General features: G+C 44.5%; 1 protein-coding gene across 1 annotated transcript in view; it reads left to right on the forward strand.

Annotated features, from left to right (window-relative positions):
* Positions 1 to 26,724, forward strand: part of PIEZO2 (piezo type mechanosensitive ion channel component 2) — a 1,150,823-nt gene that overhangs the window by 747,476 nt on the left and 376,623 nt on the right. Inside the window, exons 12-17 of the mRNA XM_086964934.1 lie at positions 1,131 to 1,276; positions 3,088 to 3,324; positions 4,582 to 4,696; positions 6,737 to 6,942; positions 21,232 to 21,380; positions 22,239 to 22,412. Of these exons, the coding sequence (XP_086821060.1) occupies positions 1,131 to 1,276; positions 3,088 to 3,324; positions 4,582 to 4,696; positions 6,737 to 6,942; positions 21,232 to 21,380; positions 22,239 to 22,412 (1,027 nt within the window). The remainder of the gene's footprint in view (positions 1 to 1,130; positions 1,277 to 3,087; positions 3,325 to 4,581; positions 4,697 to 6,736; positions 6,943 to 21,231; positions 21,381 to 22,238; positions 22,413 to 26,724) is intronic.

A 26,724-nucleotide genomic window follows, 5' to 3' on the forward strand; every position in this document is an offset into this window, starting at 1 on the left:
GATTACAGAGTGATTCACGTTTTGAAATACAATTTTGTTCTTAGCATATATCAGCATAGCTTCAATCACAAAGTCTAACAATTGAAAGAATTTCACATCACAATGAGTACAGGCCTCAGTGATGGTCAAAGGATGAACTATACCACTTTCAGACCGGACACTTCCTGCTCACCATTACTTGTATAAATCGTTCACCTCAACCAACCCTCCCGAGCTAATACTTTGGTTTCATTTGACCCCAAACCTGCCAACAGGATGTGGCTGACATTAGGGCTAGACCTGTGCCTTTGCAACTCCGTTCTCTTCTCTTGAATCAGACTCCATCAGCCGTTTGTGAAAGCAACTGATTAGTTAAAGTGATTGAGAACCAAACCACGTGTGCTATACCAAACTCCTCAAATAAATAAACACAATAGAATCCAGACCAAACCAATGGCAGGGGCAGGTTTAAAATATGTCTGCTCCTAATAAAGGAGGCATGCCATTTATTGCAAGAGGCATGCACATAGTAGATTGTTTTCTAAGTGCATGCTTCACAGAGGCTAATTTACTATGATAGTCAAAAATGACATATTGAGAACGATTTTTAAATGAAACAAATACATTGTTTTCACGAACTAACACTTTGTAGGATACTAGATGACTACATTTGAACCTATCCTGCGTACAAATCTGCATTTTCTGAAACAATACATTTCCCTCTGCTCGCATACCATTGCCTCATAACAAATTCTTTCCAGGCCACATAGTTTAGCTCCAATTGCAGCAGAATTTGAACAAGGTTTCCAACAAAATTGAATAGGTTCCGAAATGATTTTCAAAATAAACTAAAATATTTTGTTAAGATAGTACAATAGTGTCCTCTAAAGTAAATGACATAAAAACAAATTAAGACACAATATTACAGGTAAAAAATTACATTACATATTCACTAAAGGAACATAAAAACAGTTTTCATATTACGACATTTCATTTGTGCACATGCGTGAATGGTAGTTCATCTGGGTCCATTCTTGATGCGTACTGATCTGAATTTCAATTTAAACATTTAAATATGTGTTTATGGTTTCAAATATGCATATGTGTGCTGTGACTATTTAAATTGCTATATAAATGATACCTGTTTTCAGAAAAGAAAGAAGAAGAGGAGGAGGAAGGGGAAGAAGAGCAAGAGGAAACAGAGCTTGAAAAGGAGAATTCTAAAGTCCATGTCATGGTGACTGTCTTCCAGTTTATCATGAAACAAAGTTACATCTGTGCACTTATTTCAATGATGGTATGTATCACACCACTGTGGTTAAACAACACTACAATAAGTTACACCATCTGCGGGTTTATAGATTCATTTGATCTGTCTGCACATGACAGAAACTGCCTTTTCCTGAAGTACTATTTCAGTAGTATCAAAAGGCCATGGGGGGATAATGTTGTGCTTCCTGAAAATCCTCTCACCCAAATACAAATACAAATTCAGATCCTTCCTGTAGCCAAAGTACCTGTTCAATCACTCCATCAAGTGCACATTTCCCCCACTGCCCATCAAATGTATTCTTAACCACAGGGAGGAAGGGCAAGCTCAGTGAGAAGAAGAGTTATTGATTTTCTGAATGTAAATTGATACTTGTATAGCGCACTACTCACCCGCAAGGGTCTCAAGGCGCTTGTACGAATACCGCTGTGGAACCCATCCTGGCTTTCCCTGTGAGGCGTCCACTCCTGGGCACCCCCAAGGTGGAGGCCAGGCATCCTTAGCGTTTTGGGGGCCGTTGTGGAGATTAAGCAAGCTATTGCCCAGAGTTGCAGAGTGGGACTCCATGATTGGAATAGGCACCGAGGCGAAAATGATCAGGTCCGTGGAATATTTTAGGCCAAGACCCGCCAAGGCAGGGAATTGAACCCTGGTCCCGGGCTAGACCTCTGCATCAGGGTCTGCCGCTCTAATCATTGAGACACACTTCTCCACTACCGATTCTTGCTGTGAACATCTTACTGTGATAAGCAAAATGGGTGCCATGTAGCGCTTTTTGATGCCATTTTACCTTTATAGCTGCTTATGCATGCCCATTTCAACTCTATCGATAATGACTGATTGCATTCATACAACTAACATTAGGGAATCAGAGTCATGCTTCACTACCTTTGGACTAGATCAATGTACCAACCAGGGGCCAATGGACCAGCTGCAAAACACTTTTAATGCCCAACCCGATACCTTTCACTGTGTGAAGACTTTAAACATTTTAAACACTAACTCACAACTTTTAAACTTTCAAGTGTTATTTGGAATTGTTTCATTAGTAATAACCACAACTCACTGATCTTTGTTGGCCTGGGAAACATACTAGCCTTTCACATCTGATTAACTATGGACTGGCATGTCTGCAATAATATAGCTGTGTAGCCCGTTGCTGAGGACTGTATTGGTTTCTAAAGGCCTTGAACCTGAGTTATACGACTGAGGGAGCTGGCCTTTAACAGCTGGTATGGCCTCAAACAGAAGGGCAATAAGGCTATTAGAACATTTCACCACTTAGAGTAGAATGTTCTGGATTAAAAAAGTAGAAATAGAAAGACAAACATTGGAATGTGGGAGCAGATGGCGTATACCAGCCATTGTTAGTCCTGAGGGTCTTCATTGTCCTCCGTGGTGCTCCCAACATTGTAATGTTCTTAATAAGGGGAATATTTACATCTTGTGCTGCTTTATGAGGTAATCTAGATGCTGATGGGTAAAATACCCTTTGTTGAGTGTGACGACGGGCATGAGAGGTCATGAAGCCCCACCTCTCCCCCGGTCAAGAGCGAGGTTAAAGGGCAACTGGACCAGCTCCAATGAATGGGGATTTTGTGCTTAGACCAAAGTGCCATTTCTGTAAAAACATTGATGGGGCTTGGAATATTAACTCTGTAATAAAAGTGAACTCTGTTTATTTCTGTGTGCTTAGCGAAAACGCAGGGAGTTTCATTGCATGAAATATATTTCAAGTCATTGTTCTTGGTTACGACATTGATTCATTTGTAAAACACAGATCTACATAATTACATCCATATTCTACTGAAGTAGTCTCACCATAATCTTCTTTCCAGGCCTGGAGCATCACATACCACAGCTGGCTCACCTTTGTGCTATTGATATGGTCCTGTGCCCTTTGGATGATAAGGAACAGAAGGAAATACGCTATGCTTACCTCTCCGTTCATGGTCATCTATGGAAACTTGCTGCTAACATTGCAGTACATCTGGAGCATCCACCTCAACAACAAAGAGCTTCCAGAAGTCAATGGGTTTCTAGAACGGAAAGATCCTGGAGAACTTGCTTCAAAGGTATGTATAATATGAACTACAACGGACCATATAATTGAAAGCAAAACCGAAATTGGGGCTTCTTTAAAGCACATTTCTGTGGTAGCAACTTCTCACTGGAGCAAAAACTAACTTCATCTATATATGCACTATCTTTTGTAAACTGTGCAAGAAGTAAAGAAAACTTCCTGATTTGACGTCTGGCTTTGTTATCTGACTAACTGCCAAATGCTTTATAAATATTTTGAAAAAAGTGTGGTGCTTAGCATCACTTTTAAAGATGGGAAGCTAGGTGGTGTTCTTTATAAAGTGTTAAGCCTATAAAGTAAAGCTTTTGACTCATGGGAATTCTGTTGTATAGAAGAGACAATTATGGACACAAATCATTCTGAATCATTGAAAATAGATAAGCAAGGGATACTGATGCATTATTTTCCACCTTTTCTGATTTGGTAGAACAACAAATTCTAACTAGGATATACAATAAATCACTCCTTAACATAATTGTGTTGAAGAGGCTGCTAAACACAGGAAATGTCTGCATATATCAAAGCAGAAGTTTCATAGTATTGATAAACTGTGTGATGTCCTATTTGCAACTTTAGGACCTCGTCCAATGCTAATAAGCCCTAAATAAATGTATTAGAAGGCTTGCACCTTAGAAGCTTTACCATATTGCCTACCAGTTCTGAACTGGAATAAGGGAGAAGTTGATTATGTGATGACAACCTCATTATGTGGCTAATTCTCCGGTATTTCTTGGTGTGTGGTTTATAAAGTGTATTTGATTGTCCTAGATTTGTAGGTTTGTGAAATATGGAATGTATCTGATACCATTAAAGGTTCACTAATGGCCATAAACGATTGAGGCACACGTTCACCTTACCTTGGAAATATGTCCACTGCCTAAAATGAACCTTTTAATATACTACTTAATATTTTGAGCAACCAGCATGCACATCAAATATTTATAACTGTGTATTTTATGATTATTTTTGCTTAAAACAAAATTGATCATTGATGCAGTTTGGCCTACTTTTAACATATCATTTGCTTTCTTAACATTTTGGTCACCTTTGGCCAAAACTATTTAAAAGGTAATGTACCAAACCGCAAAAGATTGACAGAGTCAGCCGTCCTTATCAGTGCCTTTTAAATAATTCAAAGAAGTGGTTAGAAGAATCTGCAAACAGAGAATACATTTGCAGACCGGAGTGTATTCAGTGGTACGTCGGGTGTGGAGAATCATTACTCAGACTTTTATTTATATCTTTTCAGATTGTTTTCACCATTACTTTCTGGCTCTTGCTACGGCAACACCTCACAGAGCAGAAAGCACTGAAGATAAAAGAAGCAATGTTGTCGGAGGTCAAAGTTGGCACTGAGGAGAAAGGTATATTTTTTCAGAAAGTAGGTTAACTTGGTAGCAAAGTATCATGACCATCAGCATACCAATGGCACATGCCACATGCCACATGTTATCCATCCAGAAGTACTTAATATTGAACTTCTTCAAATCATTAATTCCAAAATAATTGATTAATGCATTATCACACAGAACTACATATTAGTACTTGGGGAGTTACAATATTTCTAAAGGTCGACAAAACATGTTTACAGAATGCTCTTGTTTGCAAATAGCTGATTGTCAGTTATAGTACTTTTTATCCTTGGATGCTAGAAAAGACAATTTTTAGTTCAACTCTCCTCCTTCTCTGGGTGATTCAACAGAAAGAACTGTGGGATATCAGAAACATTGGTATAGTATGGTTTAGGAAAACTAGTTAGAACAATGCTAGTCACAAAAAGTCATCCAGCCCATCCATCAGTTACTTTATTACTCTGTGTGTGTGTGTGTGTGCTTTCTTGTACTGGAGTGAGTACTACACATAAAGTATAAAGTAGCACGTGCTTCCCTTTCACGTGAAATGTTTCTGACAGTAGCATGGGATGAGAAGGATAGTGATTAGCAAGAGCTAAAATTCATCTGTTAAACCTGAGGAAGTGACAGAAGTCACACTAAAAATAAAGTGACTGATCGAGACTGGGATTTTTTCATATTGGTATATTCATTGAATGACCAAAAATGGGTTGGCGGAGACTACCACTTTCAAATACAGTGAAGCACATGTTTTTCTATCACTACATTATTGGCAATATTTCCAAAACATTGGACATTAAAAAGAGAATGCAGCAATTTATTTTAATATTCTTGAGACAATAACCTCATATAACTTTCAAACAAATGATGTAGCAAAGCTTCTTCTGCAGATATTTGCCTCGTGGACTGAGCCAATAATGAAGCCTTTGGACTAGTATGGTGATGTCTGACTGAAAAGAGAAGGAAAATGCTAAACATATGAGGTTTTTATGACTGTATATTGCAAAGAACCTGCAAACTGAATACCCTACTGAAAATATCAGTATTTAGTTTTGAGCTTACAGATCAGGCACCAATTCACTTTGTAAGAACAATATTTCCGAATTACAATTAATTCTTTTTTGATGATCTTTAATGGTTGTCAACTTTATAATTTGTTTTTGTTTCCTACTAATTAAATTTGTGTTTATAAATCTTCTGTTTTAATGCTGCAGGTACACAATGTTAGAGACACTAATTGATGTATTCCATAATCAACTATTCCCTAATCAGCTTCTAAAATTGCCATTTTTCCATTCATTCTTATTATTCTCTGCAGATGTTGCCTTTCCATCCTATTTTTCAATTTGTTCTTCAAAACAAACACTCCTGTGACAAGCTTTAAAACCCACACAAGATGTATAAGTCATCTGGTGGTAATGGAAGGAAGTACTAAAGCCAAAGGCAGAATTTCCTCCCTGTAATTGTAGTATTTATGAGGAAAGTCTTCCAGTGGATTCTCCTCCAGAATTAGCACTTCTTCAAGAAAGTGGAGAATTTCACCATTATCACCAAGCTCTACAGCAGACACAAAGTATCTTCCATTTTTGGTAATGCCATCCTGTTTGCATTTTAAGACGTCTTTTGGGTGCTAATTGATTCTACATTTTGAGGAGAACCACGATCTTTATGCAGGATTTGCATAGGGATCGGTATTTTAAGTTTTGTATCAAACACCACTCCTCCTCAATTTTCCCTGTGACAGATTTCAGCCATCCAAACCTGCTGAAATTTACTCTGGGAAAATGCCCAGAAGAAGGCCAAATTGGAAATTTGGTGTTAAATAATGATTCAGTCTCCTATGCCTCATTTCCAAATGGAAAACTCATAAAATGAGGTAGTTATTGCACTCAGTAATACCTCAGCTGATGTAGTAGTAATTACAGAATGGGTAAAATAAGCTCTCTATTCAATTTAAATCATAATGAGGGTCTTAATCTATTGAGTGCTTAGCTCAGTGTGACATAGTTTCTCTTCCATGAATCTATGAATTGATTGTGTTTGTTCTTACAGCGGAGGAGGTACCAGAGTTAGAAGATGAAGAAGGAGAGGACAAGGACATCATGAAGGTCCTTGGGAATCTTGTGATGGCCATGTTCATCAAGTATTGGATCTATGTCTGTGGTGGCATGTTCTTCTTTGTCAGCTTTGAGGGGAGAATTGTCATGTACAAGATTATATACATGATGCTGTTCCTGTTCTGCGTGGCCCTGTATCAGGTACTGTTGGAATTCATTGATGTTACAACATGAATACTTCTTAGCAATATAAAGAAATGTAGATGGTATCTTGCTGTGCAGCAGGCAATATTTTGTCCAGAGCCTATGAGAATGGTATATTGTTTTCATTTAACTGTATTTGCATTGAATACTTTTATCCATGTCTGTACCACATGCTTTTAGAAAGTTTTGTAAGCGTTTCTAGCTGGATATAACAGGAAAATAGTGTCTTATAAAGAGCAAGAATTTGAAAATGACATTCATTATGCTCTTCAATAGTTGAGTATTGGATTTCCCTGAAAATATAGCTAATCCATTGGTACCTCAGGTGCCCCACTCATGGTTTTCTACAGATCCTGCTGCTCTTTGTAAGCCACATTTGTCATTTCCCAACTCATATTGCTTAGCTAGTTCTCTGATGAAAATGAACTAGTTCGAAGAATAACATAGTGGTTCAAAAATAATAGTTCAAGTGTTTTAGTACCACTATAGGAAAATGTGATAAGGAATGCCAGGATTTGATTAATATTCTCATGCCACACCCAGCCCTTTCATTTATCTACGCATATGCAATCTCTCGCTGCTCCTCCTCATTCTCAATTGACAATTTCACATCCTTCTACTCATGAACAAATAATGTCAGTGCATGCTAACCCTCCATACCCTTTCCTCCTTTTCTTTTCTTGCACCTAATACACCTGCCACCATCCTCCCAGCCTCCCTACTGAACTCTTCACTATCCTTTGATTTCTAAATACATATTGTGCCCAACCAGTTTTCTCCAAAGATATTCAAACCCAACTTCCTGCTTAAACTCAACTGTTTTGGGTCTTCGATTAATCACTTTGAATTGACACCTATGCTCCTTTCAACATTGTATATAATCCCCTGATTTTAAAGACCTTCAGCCAGTCATGCCTCCTCTGCTGTTAATGCTCATTTTCTCTTCTCGCATATTTCTCCAAACCTTTAAATGGCTAGCCTCGAACAGACTCGCCCTTTACCGTTCCACACATAACCTATTAAACCCCATACTCCTAGGCTTCCGCCAACGACCCTGTATCATCAAGACTGCTCACTCTGTCTGTCCAACTTCCTCTTGAGGACACATCACACGGTACCTATCTAATCCAATCATTCACGTGTTCCAGCCAGTTCTCTTTGGCATGATTGGTCGCAATAACTTTCTTTTAAACAGGTCAGTTTCTATAGTGAGGCAATTATAGTCTGTCAGTAATAGAGAATCTTTCATTTGCAAATGTGGCATTGTTACAGAGGGAGGAAAGGTGGCACCTAACACTTGGGTGCCAAATATTCTCGCAGTGCTGATGAAAAGTTCAAAAGTTAGAAGGCAATTAAAATTAAATGAAGTCAGACTTTCCAAGCACATGCTTTATCACTACCTTTGTGTCAAAGAAGGGATTAAAGTGCAAAAGATGTATTGATTTATTGTAACACAGCACAAACATGCAAGTCACATGTTTCTCTTTGGTTTTGGGTTTTAGCCAGCCATGTATTACATTTAAACATACGCTGACCTTTATGATTTATACATTTGTCTAAAGAGGTTCTTTTGAAAAGTGTCCTTTTGTTGATCTTCTGAAGTGCAAACCAGTTATGTCTACATTTAAATCAAAATATGTGTTCACGTTTAGGGAATTTTATATGTGTTTTATATAAACCAATATATCGAAAAGTAGATTAAAAAAAATGAAAATCCTATGGAAACACAAGGCAACATAAGTGTGAGTGGATATTTTAATTTGCTTAATGAATAATGTAGGTTGCTGTGTAGACAACCTATGTTGAATATTCTCAAGGTGGTCAAAAGCAAATGCATATTTCTAAGGACAGTAAAAAGGGGATTGACCAACACATGTTACGCACATGTGATTTTCTTGATGAGCTATGCGTATTCAAAAGCTATTTCTTCACTTACATCACACATACATCATCTCACAACTGTTTTAGGGGAGGAGTGCATCAAAATGAGGTTTATTCTTAGCCATGTTTGATTTCCTCCTGCCCTACACACTAATGTGCAAACCTTTATGATCTTAAGTATACATCTTTACATTCTTACCATTTACTGTACGTGAAAATGTTAGCACATTATTCTACACAATTTACCTTTTAAGGTCTGTCCTCTTTTAAGGCGTGCACTCAGGAATGCTGTCTCTGCACAAATAGGGCATGAGCGTTAGATTTATGTTGATATCATCAGACTTTTGTACTTATTATATCATTTTTGCAAACCTTTTCATGCTGGAAATGTTTGCTGGGAGGTGCAGATGAGGGCAAAACGGGGTTAGTGCCACTTAGCAACTGTCATCTCTCCACTGCTCTCAACCTCTTCTCCTCACCCAAGAAATGCCCCCGATCTCCCACCTCCCCCTATCAAGGAAAGGGGTTTAGCTTTGGTGGGGGGTGGGGGGGTGTATGGAGTGTTACAGCCCACTAATAAATGTATTCTCTAATAAATAGTTGGGTACAGGTGCTTTCAGTTGTGTATGGTGAGATATCTGTCGGATTTCACCTGGGATTTTTACATACACGCACAGACAAGGGTAGATACACTCTCCTCTCTGTTTTGCAGGTCTTAAGACAATGGTTATTTTACAAAAGAACACATTTTAAGTACCACACACAATCCCCACTCATCTCCCTTTCCACTTACCCTAAATCCCACCATGGTGTGCTCCTAGTATCATTTAATTTCACCTGATAAGCCAGCGTGATTGTTGTAAAATCTGAAGCTCACACTCCAATTTTATTGGCAAAGCTACGCCACTACAAGGTCTATTCACCACCTTGATCAGCTCAGCTGTGTTGTGAGCCATGTTCCTTCCCCTGAATGGAGTGCACAGCCTTGCCCACTCCCAGATCACAATATGATTCTCTTTGGCACCTCCTTCACATGGTGTCTGTGGGAGAGCTGCAGTTTATAGGTTGCTAAGTCTGCCACAATGATTTGCTAGTCCAGAACTTCCCACCTGCCCGAATCCCTGGTGCTCAAGATGATAATTTAAGTCAGACTGATTGGGCTTTAGCTTCACCTTGGAAAGTTAGGTGAAGTTTGGGATTCTCTGCTTAACAATGCTATTGTTAAATAATTCTGGCATCACGTGATGAGGCAGGTGCAATTACTGTTTGCCACTCTTAATTACAATGTAAAGATGGTACTTGCTCATAAAGTTCTTTTCAAAACACCACTTATTGAAGATCACCCCGTCTACAGGATACTATGTTTTCAGTGCTGTACTTTTTAGGCTTCGCCTGGCGTCCACTGCGCAGCAGTGTTCGCGCAGGCGAAATCTTATGTTTACCAGTACGGGGTTTTGGCCCGCCTCTCTCTTCCATTGGCTAGCTCCATAAATGGAGGCTAGCCATTGGAAGAAACATCTGTCCGTAATTGTCGGAGCAGATTCGTGGGCGTTCCGGTGATTTTTTCGCACTCCGCCCCTTTGTGAATGTCATTGCGGTGGTTGTTTTTTTTTTTCTTTCTCCGGCATGTTTTGGTCATTTCCACTGTGTCTCCAAGGAGTGCTGCTCGCTGTCCGGCAAGCAGAACTCGGCCGAGAGCGACACCTGGGTGCTACAGAGTCTTTATTGTAAAGTGTGACGGGACTGTCTGTAGGTCGTGCCTTGCCAAACTCACTACTATGAGGCTTTCAGAGCGTGTGCCCGCTCGGGCGTAGATAAGCTGGTGAGATGGCGTTTTGTGTTAGGCTCATTACAATACGGGGCCTTCTGGCGGCGGCGGCTCACCAGGGTGCCTGCTTTGAAGTAGGTTGAACTACTTTGTGCTATCATTTGTCCCGGCATGCCAGCGTCCCTGGGAGGGGTTGGGGAAGGGAAGGGTTCTTCGCCCGTCCCGTTTGCTGCATTATTTTGTGCGACGCAAGTCTTTATTGTAAAGTGTGACGGGACTGTCTGTCGGTCGTGTCTTGCCAAATTCACTACTATGAGGCTTTCAGAGCGTGTGCCCGCTCGGACGTAGATAAGCTGGTGAGATGGCGCGAGTTCGAAGGACAGTTCCTTGGGGGCGTGTGTGTGTGGGGTTGGGGGTTTGGATTATAAATAAGTAATTGCTGTGCATAATGGATAACAAATAAATAAACTGTGAGACGCAAGTCTTTATTGTAAAGTGTGACGGGACTGTCTGTTGGTCGTGCCTTGCCAAATTCACTACTACGAGGCTTTCAGAGCGTGTGCCCGCTCAGGCGTAGATAAGCTGGTGAGATGGCGCGAGTTCGAAGGACGGTTCGTTGGGGGCGCGGGTGTGTGGGGAGGGGGGGTTGAATTATAAATAAATAATTGCTGTGCATAATGGATAACAAATAAATAAACTGTGAGACGCAAGTCTTTATTGAAAAGTGTGACGGGACTGTCTGTTGGTCGTGCCTTGCTAAATTCACTACTACGAGGCTTTCAGAGTGTGTGCCCGCTTGGGGGAGATAAGCTGGTGAGATGTTGTTTTGTCTTAGGCTCATTACAATATGGGGCCTTCCGGCGGCGGCTCGCCCAGGGTGCCTGCTTTGAAGTAGGTCGAACAATTGCGTGCTATCATTCGTCCCGGCATGCCAGCGTCCCTGGGAGGTGGTTGGGGAAGGGAAGGGTTCTTCGCCCATCCCGTTTGCTGCATTATTTTGTGCGTAAGTGTGGAGTCTAGTGCGGATGGTCACCAGGCACCACTTGCCTGGCCTCGCGAAAATTAAAGACAGGCGAATTCATTTTCACTGTACTTGGCGCGACTTGAAATCAATTTGTACATTTAATCTGGAAGGTGGCATACGCATCCACTGTGTTGCTCCAAAACCTGTTTCCTTCTTCTACAAAAGTGTGCCAGCTTCGTAGTCAATTCTGTATCCTGTTCTAATGGAATGTTTACCTAACTGCTGCTGCTACAGTACAGTGTGTACTTTTATTTCTGTAGCTTCGAGAAAAAGTCTGACTGTCAAACAGGGAGGAGGGGCGAAGGGGGGCAAGGAAACCGGAGAACCAGCACCAAGCTCTAAAGGATATCTCTTAACCCAGCCTATGAAGTGTCACTTTTCTGATACAGTTAAACACGAATTCCCCGGGAGGAGACCTCTGTATGAAATCGGTGTTCCAGAAGAAGTAAAGCTTTGCTGATTGCCAAACGCTGTAATACTTACTTGGTGGCTGCCCCCAAATCCACTCACGCGAATAAAGGAAATACTTCCTTTCTGTACAAATGGGTAACCTGCAGTGAAAAGAGAATCGTGGTGGCTCTGTCGTATTTGTCCTGCAAGATACCTATAAATAGTAAAATCTAAACGCTGACGAATGATAACTAGTCCTAAGCGAGTTCTGCTCACACTCACGCTGCTTCCCAAGGAGATCCCCGCCTATTTTTAGGTCTAGCCTACAAGACAGACCAAGCTACTAAGGACCGACTGTTAACAGCTGCGAAGCACAGTGTGTGCTTATAGTGGGCTTATAACCTGCCCATCAGTTACCACTGGATGGCTTTATTGTCACCCATTTGCTTGCTTCTTAGTCGTTAGCTTGTCTGGGCTTGCCTTCTTCTTCTGTGTTTGTCCTTCCCCTGAATGTGTGTGTGTGTGTGTGTGTGTGTGGCTGGGTGTGTGTGGCTCTGTGTGTGGGGGGGGCTCTGTGTGTGGGGGCGGTTCTGTGTGTGTGGGGGGCTCTATGTGTGTGTAGGTGTGGGTCTGTGTGTTTGTGTGTGGAATTTGCGAGAGATTAAGCTATTGGCATTGTAAATAACAATGCAATTTATTTATCTGTTTTCAAAACCAACACATAAATGACAATTTTGTCATTTACAATGCCAATAGCTCTAACTTTTGCAAAGGCGAAACCGTTGCATTGTTGAATACTGTTGCTAGAAGCATTAGTGAAATTGGATCAGTTATGACAAAGTCCAGGACTTCAGCCATGTTGTCATACCAACATGGTGTGGTTTAGCACTTTTAAATATTACAAGAAAGCCCTCTAAAGCACCTGGAGACATATTATACAAAGTGTCCATGGGCGCAACGGGTGTCTATGCCTGTTGTTTGTACCCACAGGACACTTTAGTGTTACAAAAGTGAACATACTTGCTTTTACGAACCCTTCTGTAAAATTGATTGCACCAACATGCATATTGTGCCTGCATGCCCAGAGACGTTTTAAGGCATTGTCAAAGTGGGCTCTAGCCCAGGGCTCCAGCCTTTCAGAGGGCCCCCTTAGAACCTGCTCTGTTCTGCAAAGATTCTTGCCCTGTTGGCTATGAAAAATCCTTAAAGAGATTGTTTTAAGTACCGTTTTACTTTAATTTATTTTTAATGTGGGTGGTATTTGAGAGTCTATTACAGGCATTGTGTAGAGAAATGTTGTGTTTATGTTTCATGCAGCATCCATAAAAAAAGATTTATTTTAGCTCAAAACAGGACCGCACATGTGAGAAATGGGAGGGGTTTATTTCCAATATCAGTGAGCTATTGCTGTGTTACAATATTGAAAACACACATCACTATCTCTGAACATTAGATGTAACAAATTGAGAAATTGGAGGAGTGTCTGTGCACTGCCAGTCACCTGGCCAAAAAGGGTATGAAATAGCAGAAATTAGTTCATAAATTCAAAGCTGAACAAGGGCCCCCAAAATACGATTGGTCCGCGGCCCCCAAAATTCTCAAGATGTCCCTGATTGCACCCATGCCACAGTACAGACATAAAGAGATGATGGACGGAGCGCTGAAACTTTTCAGATACTCACTCCCAGTCACAGATCTAGGTTGAATCCATCATCATTCTTTAGCTCCCTTCACCACCTCAGCGCAGACCCAGCTATATGCAAATCAGTCTTGACCATGTGCTTTATGGGAAGAGTGCAGATGAAGGGTGCTACCCAGAAACCAGTCCCAGGATGCTTGTTTCCAGTCCAGGGAGGATCTGGCCTGGCAGTTCGGGCCGGACGGTTCCCATTGGGCGTAGGGTAAAGACTGATTTGCATATGGCTGGGTCCAAACTGGAATGGCATAGTCAGCAACAAACGATGGATTTAGGCCCAGATCTCTGTACTGGGGTGAATGTATGACATTGTTTTGCATTCTGACCATTAATTGTTCTTTTTGCATTTGTCCCCTCGAGTGGGACGGGTATGCCCAGACATGGGCCCTGTGCACTCCATTTTTTTTATTTTTTTTATTTTTTTTAACATAATTTTTATTGCATCACCAATAGAAATGTACAGACAAAATATTCAGCAAAATTAGTATGACATGAGCCAGTTCAATTGAAAACATTCAGTCTTCGTCCGGGGGGATCTCCCCTCTCCTGACGCGGGCGGCTTCATCTCCGTCTTGGACTCGTACTTCTTACATTGTCTGCCCGCTTCATTTTGCACATAACCCTGGAATGCTTTTGTGATTTACGCCCCTCCCCCTCCCCAAATTTCGGTACCCCAACATCCCTCCAAACCAGCTTCCTACCCGCCCTCCCCCGTGGTCGCGCTGCGCCTGAGTAACCATGTATCAGTGCCTGGTGTGTTGTAAGAGAAAGCAAACAATCGCTAAGGTGTGTTCTCCTGTATAGTGTTAGGGTCTGATCCAGCTAGTTCGCTCTCGTCTTCCTGCCCCTCATCGTCCACATCCCTGAGCGCCTGCACCATCACCTCCCATGCAGTCGCCCTTTCCAGTGCTTTCTCGTCATTCGACCTCCAGGCCATCTGGTATCGTAGGGTACTATCACATGCGGCCCATCTCAGACACTCCCCATACCATCTTTTATACGTGGGTCCCACTCTGGACTTCCAATTTCGTGTGATCTCCCGCTTGGCCAAGATAAGCCCTAAGTCTATAAATTTACTGGACATCGTATTTCTAGGTGTGTGTGGGAACCAGTGAAGGATGCCAACTGCTTTAGTATACTGGATCTCCCTGTCCGTCGCACCGTTAAGGGCCCGCCCAACTTCCTGCCAATAGTCGCCTAAAGAGGGGCAATCCCACAGCATATGACATAAATCCGCCCCCGCTGTATTACATCTGGGGCAAGCAGCGTCGGTCGCCCCAAAGTACTGTTGGATTTTCCCGGGCGTGAGGTATGCCCTGTGGATAACGTAAAAGTGGATCAATTGGAACCTGGCATTCCTCGAGCTCTTCCGCGCCCTCCTCATCAGTTGGCCCCAGGTCGTGTCTGGTATCTCCACCTGGAGGTCTAGCTCCCACTTGGCCTTCAGGGCTGCCAAAGGTTTCAAGGCCTCCCGCTGCATCCTCGAGTACAGGCACGTGACGGCCTTAAAGGTTCCCGCCGCCATCATGGCGTACTGGCAGGCCATCGAGGTACCTGGTTCCTGCAGCCCTTCCCCCCAGTGGGCCCGCATGGCGCCTGTGACTGCCGCGTGCAGCAGGTAGTCACCCCTCGGTAGGTCAAATCTCTCTTGCAGGTCCCTAAACGGCAGCAACATCCCATCTTCGTAGAGGTCACCCAGCACGTGTACTCCCGCTTCCTCCCATCCTAGCAAGCGTGACCAGTCACCTCCATGTGGGAGGGCAGTGACCATTCCCAGCGGTATTTCGGGGGCATACATAAGGCGGACACCCGCCCGCTTACGGGCCCGGTCCCAACATAGCCGGAAAGTCTGCTCCTCGACCGTCAGGTCTCCCACTCGGAGTTTCTGGTGCAGCGTAATATAAGCCAGAACGTGTCGCGGGGTGCCTTCGACTCTCGCGTCCTCGGGACCTCTATATACTCTCGCCACCTCCTGAGTAAAAGTCTGCAGCTGGGCAGCGAGGTAATATCCTTCGAAGTCCGGCACTGCCATACCTCCCTCATCTTTGGGGCGTAACAGCGTGTCGAGCGCTATGCGTCTCCTACCCGTGCCCCACAGGAACGCTATGATCAGTGACCTCAGGCGTTTGAAAACCGAACTCGGGATCCATACCGGCAGTGTCCTAAAATAATACAAAAGCCTGGGCAGGGCTATCATTTTAAGCAGGGAAATTCTACCAGCCAGAGAGAGCGGTAGAGTCGCCCAGAAGTCCATAGATCCACGCAGGGCGTTAATACAGCGAGTTACGTTTCCATCCAACAGGTCGGACGGGGTGTGGTAAACATAAACCCCTAGATAATGTAGGCAGCGCGGCTCCCACCGGAGTTCCTGAGCAGTGAGTGGGCACGGCTCTCCCGGCTTCAGGGGAAACAGACAGGATTTAGGCCAGTTGACCCTCAGGCCCGATAACCTACCGAACTGCTCCAGTAGCCTCCGCGCCCCCTGAAGTTCGGCGCCGGCATCGGCCAAAAACATCAACAAGTCATCCGCATAAAGGGAGATGAGGTGCGGCCTCCCCCTAAAAGGCAAACCTGCGTAGTGGCGGCCCAGTCTGGCTACCGCCGCGAAGGGTTCCATTGCCAGTGCAAACAGTAGCGGGGATAGGGAACAACCCTGTCTAGTGCCACGCCTGATCGGGTATTGTCTCGAGATCAGCGCACCCACCCGGACCCTCGCTACCGCCTCAGTATAGAGGACCTTGGTCCACTGTATATATCCGTCTCCCAACCCGAAGCGACGCATCACCTCATACAGGTATCCCCATTCAAGGCTGTCAAATGCTTTCTCAATGTCGATGGACAGGACAAATGGGGAGACGGTGTCTGGCCAGTCCGCACCCATCAGTCTCGTGAGTCTGCGGATGTTGTGGGTGGTATTGCGTGTCGGTATGAACCCGCACTGGTCACCATGAACCAGGCTCGTCATGTGCACTAGTAATCTGTTGGCCAGAATTTTACTGAGGATTTTGTAATCCGTCGTCAACATAGATAACGGACGGTACGAGGACAGCGCCGCGCCCTCTCTGCCCGGCTTCAAGAGTGGGATCATAAGGGCCTCGCACATAGAGCCCGGGAGTCGGCCCTTCCCCTGCGCCTCGTTGTATACCTCGCGCAGCCGCGGAGCAAGATGCTCTAGGTATTTGCCATAAAATTCGATCGGTAGACCGTCAAGGCCCGGGGTCTTGTTTCTAGCCATCTGTTTCACAGCACAACCTATTTCTCCGAGGGAGATGGGCCGCCCTAACTCTTCTGCCTCCGAGTCCTCCACTCGTGGCAACTCTAGCCCGTCCAAGAACTCCTCAAGCTCCTCCGTCCCTCCCGTATCACCACTCAGATAGAGCCCTTCATAATAGGCTCGGAACTTGTTCAGGATCCCGGGTTGGGAGTGGCAAGGCTCCTCCCCTGGCTCCTGGATCCTCATGATCGGCCCTCCCCCCCGGATAGGGTTAGCAAGCCAAGCCAACATCGCCCCCGCCTTATCACCTTCCGCATGCGCCCTCGTCACGTACGCCTTGTGGTCGAAACTACGCAGCCGCTCTAGCTCTACCGCCAGCCCCTCCCGCGCCCCGCTAAGCCCCTCCTGCAGTTCAGGGTGATTCGGGCGCCTCTTCTCAAAATCCCTCAGCCGTGTCTCAGCCTTATCTAAGTCATCCAACAAAGTCTTCCGTGCCCCTGCCGTGTGCCCAATACAGTGTCCCCGCACCACCACCTTGAAAGCATCCCATTCAACCGCCCTCGTGGAAGCCGAGCCACTGTTCTCCTCAAAATACCTCTCGATACATTCACTCAGGGCCTCCCTGAACAACAAGTCGTCCAGGGTGTCAGGTTGCAGGCGCCATGTTGGCACGCAGTTAACAGTCACCATCCATTCCAGAGACATCAACAAGGGGTTGTGGTCCGATATCGTCCTGGCCAAGTATTCCGCCCCTCCCACCGCAGGGAGCACACATTCCGAACAAAGAAACGCATCCAGCCTCACATGCAAATCATGCAGTTGCGAGTGAAAGGAGTAATCCCTAGTGGTGGGGTACAACGCCCTCCATGCATCCGTGAGGGCCCAGCTCTCCTGCCATTCTAATCTACGCTTGGCGATCCTATGTGCTGGGGACGCGCGTAGCGGGGGATGGGACCTATCTAGAAGCACATCCTCAACCGAGTTGAAGTCCCCCCCCAAGAGGACCGGTCCTGCCAAGTAACCCGCCAATTTGCCCGAGATGTTAGACAAGAAAGCGGGCAGGTCTACATTAGGAGCATACACATTACAGAGCGATATCATCCTGCCTCTCAGCCTTCCTTCCACCGCCACATATCTGCCCTCTGGGTCTATCGACGATTTCGAGACCTGGAAGGGGACCCCCGCCCGTATCCAAATCAATGTCCCCCTCGCAAATGCTGAAAATGTCGTGTAGAATAACTGCCCCCTCCAGCGCCTTTGTAGAGCCGCCCCTTCCTGCTTATTTAGGTGCGTCTCCTGCAGGAACGCTATGTGAACCCCCCTACGCTTGAGGTACGCCTGAACCTTATGTCTGCGCGTCATGGACTGCATACCCCGCACATTCCAGGTCACACATTTCAACGCTCCAGTACTAGCCATTCCCCCCTACACAACCGGACCATACAGCAAAGAACAGTGTTCGCCTAAGTCCCGCGACCACGGGCCCTCCCCCCCACCCTCTCCAAACAGGAAGCCAAACCCCTCCAACAACTACAACCCCCTGAGCAACCCCAACTGCTCGCAACTCCCACCCCCCCAGGACAGGCCCCCCCGCAACTGGAAGTACCCCCATCCAAACCAACACTCCCGACCACCTCTCAATGAAAGGTGGTAATATTCGCAGTCCCCACTGCGATGACCTTAGGGGCCAGTAAGGCGCGGCTCAATGCTATAAGACCTCCAACAAATCAGCCCCGCGCGCTCCACCCCACAATCCCCACATTACAGAACCCCAAAACCTCAATCAATGTCTTTCCACTGCTGCGGGTCCATCGCCCCGGTGCCCAACCAGCGAGTCCATTCCGCCAAACCAGTTCAGCACGCCTCCAGTATCTCTCCCGAGGTCTGCGGCGTCACAATAGGGCCCCGGGCTCCACCAAATTCCGATTGTCCTGTCTCTGAGCCCGTTCCCGGGGCCTCCGAATCCGTGCCCTTCCCAGACTGAGTCCTGGCGGCTCTAGATAAGTCCACCACCGCCTGTAGGGCTGCCTGCCTCTCCGCCTCCGTCTGCGACATCGATGGTTTCCCGGTCCTCTTGCGATTCCTTCTGATCCGTTGGGACTGCCTGATCGGCTTTTCCACCTTGGCCTCTTCCTCCCTGGCCTTAGCACCGTCCGTTCCCGCCTTATAAGTGTCCCACCAGTCCCATGCATCCGCGGAAGTCGTGAAGAATAAAGCCTTCTCGTCCACCACCACTCTTAGCTTGGCAGGAAACAACAGGGAGTACTTGATACCTTCCTGGCGGAGCTCTCGCTTGAGGGACAGGAAGTTTGCCCGAAGTCGCTGAGTCTCAAACGTGTAGTCCGGGAACATGGTGACTCTGTTGTTTTCCACTTGAAAGGGCCCTGCCTCTCTCGCCCTCTGCAAAAGCCAGTCTCTGTCCCGGTAATGGAGCAACTTGAACACCACCGGGCGAGGAGGAAGGCCCAAGGCTGGCGGACGCGCCGGAACTCTATGTGCCCGCTCCAGGGAGAAGAAGGGGGACAGACCTTCAGGTGCCACCTCCGTCCGCAGCCAGTTATCCAAGTAGCCCACCATGTCGTCGCCTTCAATTTTCTCCGGCAGGCCCACTAGGCGTACGTTGTTGCGCCTGTTCCTGTTTTCCGCATCCTCAGCCCTCCTTTCCAGTACCTTCAGACGGTCCATCACGTCGGCCATCTGGGCCTTCACCGTTGCCTGGGCCGGGGCTAAGTCCTTAACCGTGGTCTCCACGGATTTCACCCTGTCCTTAAGTTTGTCGTGGTCGGCCTTCAGGAGGCCCAAGCCCGTTGCCACCTGAGCTATATCTTGCTGCAGGGCATCCTTTGTGGTGGCGATGGCTTCCAGGATACGATCCTGCATCCGCTGTAACGCCGCTTGGTCTCTCTCCGCTCCTTCCGCCGCCTCAGTGTCGGTCGCGCCATCTCCCTTCCCCTTCGGCTTCCCCATCTGGGCCGGGATGGGCGGTGGTCCTCAAATGTGTTCCTGGTCGCCCTCCGAGCGTCGCCGGGCACCGTCCTCCGGCCGGGTTCTCAGGTCCAGAAATGTCACCAAGAGGCAGGAAGCACCGAGCGGTCGTGGCCCGGCCAGCGCCAGTTGCGCCAGAGGTCCGGGGTTCTCGTCTCCGGGTCACTGTCGCACCGTTGTCACCCCAATCAGGAGACGGTCCTCAACCACCGCCCAAGGGCGCGCCCAAAGTCCTTCTGGCACCTGGGGAGAGGCGCGACGCGGCCGTCAGCACCTCTAGTGTGTCCGGGAGCGGTCTTCAGTGGGTCTCCGGGCAGATGTCTCCGTCACAAGCGATCTCATGCCACCGCCGCCATTTTGGGGTCCGCGACTTCTCGGCCGAGTTCAGCTTTCAAAGTTAAGATACTGCTGTGGGAAGGCTCGCTGTCGTCCTCCGCGGGTCCCGGACCCTCCGCAGTACCGTCCAGTACCGGATAGTGTCCTTTATCTCGGGGTTCGAATGAATTTTCAGGATATTTTCCGGGATCGGGCACGGAGCTCCGAGCTCACGCTGCCTACCTCCTCGGCATCCAAGCCACGCCGGCCCTGTGCACTCCATGCTGCTGGAGTCAAGCTATCCTGGCTAATGAGGGCTAAAAGCCCGAAATGGGTCCTAGGATGCTTGTTTCCAGTCCAGGGAGGACCTTTCCTGGCAGTTCAGGCTGGACCATTGGGTGCAGGGTCAAGACTATTTGCATATGGCTAGGTTCAAACTGGAATGGCATGGTGAGCAAAAAAACTATGGATTTAGGCCCAGATCTCTGTACTGGGGTGAATGTACGATATTGTTCTGCATTCTGTCCATCAATTGTTCTTTTTGCACAGTACACACATGGCCGCGGGGACAGGCAGGTCATCAGTAGTTGCACTAATGGTGTGCCACCTTGAAGTGTTACAGTGTCTCCCCCTGAGGGCACCCCTTGGACGCAAGTAATTCACCTGCAGTCAGCCAATGCACCCGCGAGTGAGGAAGAAATGCCTGCCCCACTTTAACTACCACTTTAACCATGAGGCGGGTCTCTGTCTGAAGTGTTTTCCTCACATACTTTGGTGTAAAACTCTGAATGATGAATTGTTTCCTCACAAATCTTTATGTGGGAAAACTTGTGGTTGCAGTTATTATCACACAAGTTGGAATCCCAGTTCAGGCACAAAGTTTGTTCCCAAATCAGGATTTCCAGCTTGATTGGAATGAGGACATTTGTGTTTAAAAAGGGTATCATGCCATTTCTGTTTTGCTTGGTGTTGCCGTAATGAGATACTTTACCACTTTACTTTTGTGTTTTCAGGTGCACTATGAATGGTGGAGACGAATTCTAAAATATTTTTGGATGTCTGTGGTTGTTTACACTATGCTGGTGCTTGTCTTCATCTACACATATCAATTCAAGTCATTTCCACCACTTTGGATGAACATGACGGGGTTGGACAAGAAAAAGTGAGTATTTGGGTCAGTTTAGCTTCGCTCATCTGATGGATAAGCTGAATGCATTTGTACTTTGTTTTTTGGTAAAATACTGACATTATTGTCGGTCCAATCATACTTTTAGCCTGTTCATGAGAATATATAGATCTCTATTTTGCTTTTTGTAGGGTCTCGTCTAGTTTAAATTCCCAGGTATTTATTTATTTATTTATTTTAATTTATGCAATTTGTTGAGCGCACGTTTACCCAAGGGTCTCTTGGCGCTTTGACAGAAAATATTGAAAGGTTGGGCCTGAGAGTGAAGGGATCTAGTGATTGTATCTAAGGTATTGTTATGTATCTGATAGTAAAGTAATGCACTGCCACTGGAGGGAGAGGGCTTCCTCCAGAAATGCAAGAATGGTCTGTACGGAAACGTTAATGAGGGCACAGGTTTGAATCAATCTCTTACTGCAGGCTATGCACTCAGCTATGGTATCTCGGGGTCAATAAATGCATATCTGGCTTAATACTGTTGTGCAGACACCTTTTTTTGTTTTGGAAAAACATTCAGGAATGTCTCTATCCCGACATAGAGAGATGCAGAACACAGGGGGCCTCTCTTCTTTTATATTAGTTTAAAATGTACATAGGACACAGTAAAGCCTGAATTGCATCTAGATAAAAAAATATATTATTGATCTATTTCTTGATCTGGCAAGTATAAGTCTAAATTTCCCTTAAAAGATTGGAATCTGTGACCATGCAGATGCTCCGAAACTAATTTTGCCCCTTGGGTATCGCTGAATTTACTTTTGGTATTAAATGTGCTTTCCAAGCAGTGATAATCGAGATTGTAATTAATTCACAATATGATTTCTTCTTTTTCAGACTGGAAGATCTTGGTCTGGAAACCTTTACAGTAACTGATCTCTTCACACGTATCTTTATCCCAACCTCATTCCTTCTAGTGTGCATTTTACACCTTCATTATTTCCACGACCGCTTCCTCCAGCTCACAGATCTAAAGTCTGTAACCAGCAAACAGGACTGCACCATTTACAGGTAATAGGAAGCTAAATGTTGCTCTTTGGTTATTAGCATAAATGCTCTAATCGAATATACTGATCTTTTAAAGGACACTGAAGAAGGACTGGTGAGTATGAAGTATGAGGATAATGCACTCCTGTTACTTCTAATGACTGCTTGCTTATGATCGTTTCTTGGTGTCAAAGGCAGGTATTAGATATCACTTTCTACTTCAAGATCAGGGGTTGGGCTGATCCTGGGTTTAATGGCAGCTATTGCATACCATGTTATAATGCCATCCTGGGTTGGACTGATTGCTGGTGTAATTAAAGCACTGGCCATCGCGTCCCACGAAGGACCAGATCCAACAAGCTTTTTCAGGAGTCATTTTATGTTATACCTGATTTATTTGTGATATATCCTTGATTTTTCAAGAGTAAGAAACACTTATTTGTTGAAAAAACATTTTGGTTGGTCCAAGAGATTTTGGGAATTTGAAGCATGTCTTCTAATGGTATATTTACTCTGCAGTCAGAAACCATCAGCTCCTCTTGTTGTTATGTTACACATTAATAGGCATGAGTATGAAAAGGGAAATCCACTTCAATCAATGTATTAAGTCATTACATGATTTGCACAGTTTTTTTCTCTAGATAAAAGTAACATGTGATTTAACTTCCTTCATATCTCACACAATGTCCAGTTAGAGTTGAGTCCTCTGATTATTATTAGAGCCTCTTTATTTGTCTTAAGTGCATTAGTCACATCAATCCCACAACAGGTAGCCATGCCTTAACTAATGTATTTGCAAAGGTTCCTTCAGAAAGTTAATCTGTGTCTATGGTTTTCACATGATTTAGTAAGCGGCCATCTGCATTTAAGAGGTGGCATATTTTGCCATTCCTTTGTACGATGTCTACCTTCACTAAATAGAAGTTAAACAGAAGGCAAATAGAGAATGCAAAAGGAAACTGTCGCAAAACCAGATTTACTAGTCCACACTCATTAAGAGTGAGAGAACAGGAAAAATAATGTAATGATTTAATGAAATCCTTATCTCTTCTACCCAATAGCTCTGTGGACAATCTGGTTGTCACATGGTGTTCTTGATAGGAATTTCTTCAAATAAAGGTATCTAGGTGGCATTACTTATTGATGCCAAAGTTGTTTAGATGATATCTTATCCATCCTGTAATTCTTTTTGCCGATGACAAGATTCCACTAGTCCTCTATGAGTAGAGTGGTGACCTCTAACTCTTCATATAAAGTTGTAATTCCTAACATAAATGATGCAGAAGATACCTGTCACATGCATGCCTGATTAGAGCAGAATGCTCTTGTACACATTTACAGCATGATGCTTTATCTCTGATGGCAGAAGGCGATCCACCAGATGTTCTCTAAAGCATTTTCAAGTGAAAAGATATGAATACAGTAGTGCCCATTTTTAGAGGTCAAGGAAGCTACCTTAAGTAGACATGTTATGGCTCAAGTAATGCATTAAACATCACAACAACAATTCAAAATAATGGTATGAAAACTCTATTTAAAGTCTGTGTGTGTGTGTGTTAACTTGTGGGAAATGCTAACCAACCTCATTTTTCCCAGTTGTGGCATTGTGGCAAGTGAAAATAGAAACAAATATCATTTAAGGTATGAGAAGCTCGATCAGAGGAAGCTCGACCGCTATCTAATCAAAGTGGCACGGAGTTGCTTTAGGTATCTGTCTTCAATGCTAATGCAATTCTGCAGTCAGTGCTTTCAATTTAATTTACGAAAGGTGCCATTTTGGCGTGGCTGTTGTTTGTTTTGTGGATAAAAGTCAATGTTTCCTTATCTGCAGATCACGATCACAGCATATGGCACAATTTGACTGAAATGGAAATCCAAAGGACTTAAGCATCAGTAGCAAAATGTGGTCAATGCAAATTATATCTGTTACATCAGTGATTTATGGTGGTATTGTTTCCAATTCTACACCAACATTCTGTGTTTTTTTCTGCCATATTTCTGATAGTGGATCCAGATTGTAAGTAGCAGTCAGGTTAAACCATAGATGCTTACTTTGACTAGATCACTAATTTACCATGAATGCCAAATGTATCATTCTTGACATTCTCATTGGGCCACATGCTTTAAAGGGTGATAATTCGAGTGCTGTGGCATCTGCATGAAAACACCCACCATGCAGTAATGCGTTATCAGAGAACTTGATGTGCAACAATTTAGCATTGCTTCCACCAGCTTTGTCACCGACATCTGTCACGAATCGCGTTTGCATGAGGAAAGCCATAGGACTACTGTGGTCAGTTGAAATCTTATAAAAGTTTATTTCATGTGCTGCTATGTGTCCATCTTCATACCGCAGCATGGTGGCCAGCCATCTTATACTCAAGAACTGATCTTGGGGAGTCAGTATAATGTCACATAAGTACTCTTTCCCTTATTCTATTTTGGGGGTACACATAACCTTCCCCACATTTCACATGAAAGATTTAAGGAGACTATTTGAAAGGCAGTCAGTTGGTAACTCAACTTCCTGTTCTTTTTCACTTGCAAGCATACAGAAGTACAGGGCAAATTTATATTTCCCACAGATATAAGTACAAATGTACCTTGCTTTTTTCACTGCACAAATTTGATCCTATGTGGTTCAGTAGGAGTTGAGTTGTATTTCTGACCTTTCACAGAAACCAAATGCTTTACAAAAAATCGAGAACAATCAAATCATTTTTTCATATCTACATTACAACTGCAGTGGCGTATCGCAGTGGGAGTGCTGCGAGTGGGGGAGGGGTAGGGTCGGGTTAGTGAAGTCAGACATACGACATCCACAAGTAAAGTAAGTAAATAAATAAATAAAACTGTTTACCTTGTGCTCACTGCAGTGCCGAGTTGGCGATGCAGCGAGCGCAAGGTAAATACTTTTATTTATTTATTTACTTACTTTACTCGTGGGTGTCGCATGTCCGACTCCACTACCCATACACCCTGCCCCTCCCCCGGCTCACGACTCCGCAGCACTCCCACTGCGAGCCGCCACTGTACAATGGATTATTATATGGGAGAGTTACATGCAAATAGAAGGTGTAATTCTGACCAAAAGAAAGTGTCAAGCATGAGAGAAATAAGCACGTGGAATGTTCCTGTGAACATCACTTCTTTTGTCTACATAAGGTCAAAAGTGAGGAAACTGAAATAATCAGTTTGAATACGTAGGCACATTAGGAGTGGGGTGCAGATCTGTGTCTTACACGTATGTCAAGGAAACATGGTGCAAGGTGTTAGCCAGATAATGCGTTGTCCCAGTACTGGCTTATACACCTTGGTAGACCCTGTAGAGGCCCATTAGCACAGGTCCTCCAAGCATCACCACTGACCAGTTTCCAATTTACACAATGTCATTAACCATCAATCCTTGGCTTGTGGAAGGATAGAGACCATTATTGTGCTCCCCCAGGATTTGTACTGAGACTGTGATCTCAGGACATCACATCATAGGATAACTCATTTCTGCTCATTTTAGCTCTTATTTACTGCCTTGTTTCTCATGCTTAGGGAGTCACTTGCCTGAAGTACTTTGTTTGCACTATGAAATAGTCTGCTTTAGCCACACCTGTCCCCATTACTGTCCTCATGAGGCCCATAAACTTCTAGCCATATGAGTCTCTCTAATTATTTGTCTTGTTCCCCTTACTAATTAACCAGTCCTCTTTTTTAGAGTTTGTCCCTCTCCTTCCTCAGTCTGGTGTATGCACAGCTGGAATTGGTTCAAACTATAATTGCATATCGCTCAGACCAGACTTTGTGTAGATTGTTGCCAATGTCTTGGATGTTAACAAGAATTATTAAGACATGTAGTATGAACTGCAACTGGTGAAAATCTTTAATAAGGATTTGAAAAAAGTCGACACAATGCTTGCAGAACTCCTGGAAACTTTACATGCAAACGTACCACTTACATCAAAAGGCACTATTTTTTTGTGAATTTAAGTAAAACAATGTTATGATTTGCAAGAAAATCTATAAATGTCCATCTAGAAAGAAATTATTTAGGCAAGCCAACAGATCTGGCATATCTTTTCATGGTTTAACACTTGGTTAGATTCTAAGTAACTTTGTGGAACACATTCACCAATAATACATATACTGCTATTCCAGATGAGCCATTGCTCACTAAATTATGCTTCATAGGGGGAAATATGTTCCTATAAATATCACAGGACAGGCAACACAAATAGGTATACAATTTAAACATGAATAGCTGTCTTAATGTTTTAACACTGAGCTATGTTACTCTACTTACCATTCTCCCACTGGTTGATTATTTTGCACATTTGGGTATGCA

This window comes from Lissotriton vulgaris, chromosome 4_1, assembly GCF_964263255.1.
Source record: "Lissotriton vulgaris chromosome 4_1, aLisVul1.2, whole genome shotgun sequence".
NCBI classification, from domain to species: Eukaryota; Metazoa; Chordata; class Amphibia; order Caudata; family Salamandridae; genus Lissotriton; species Lissotriton vulgaris.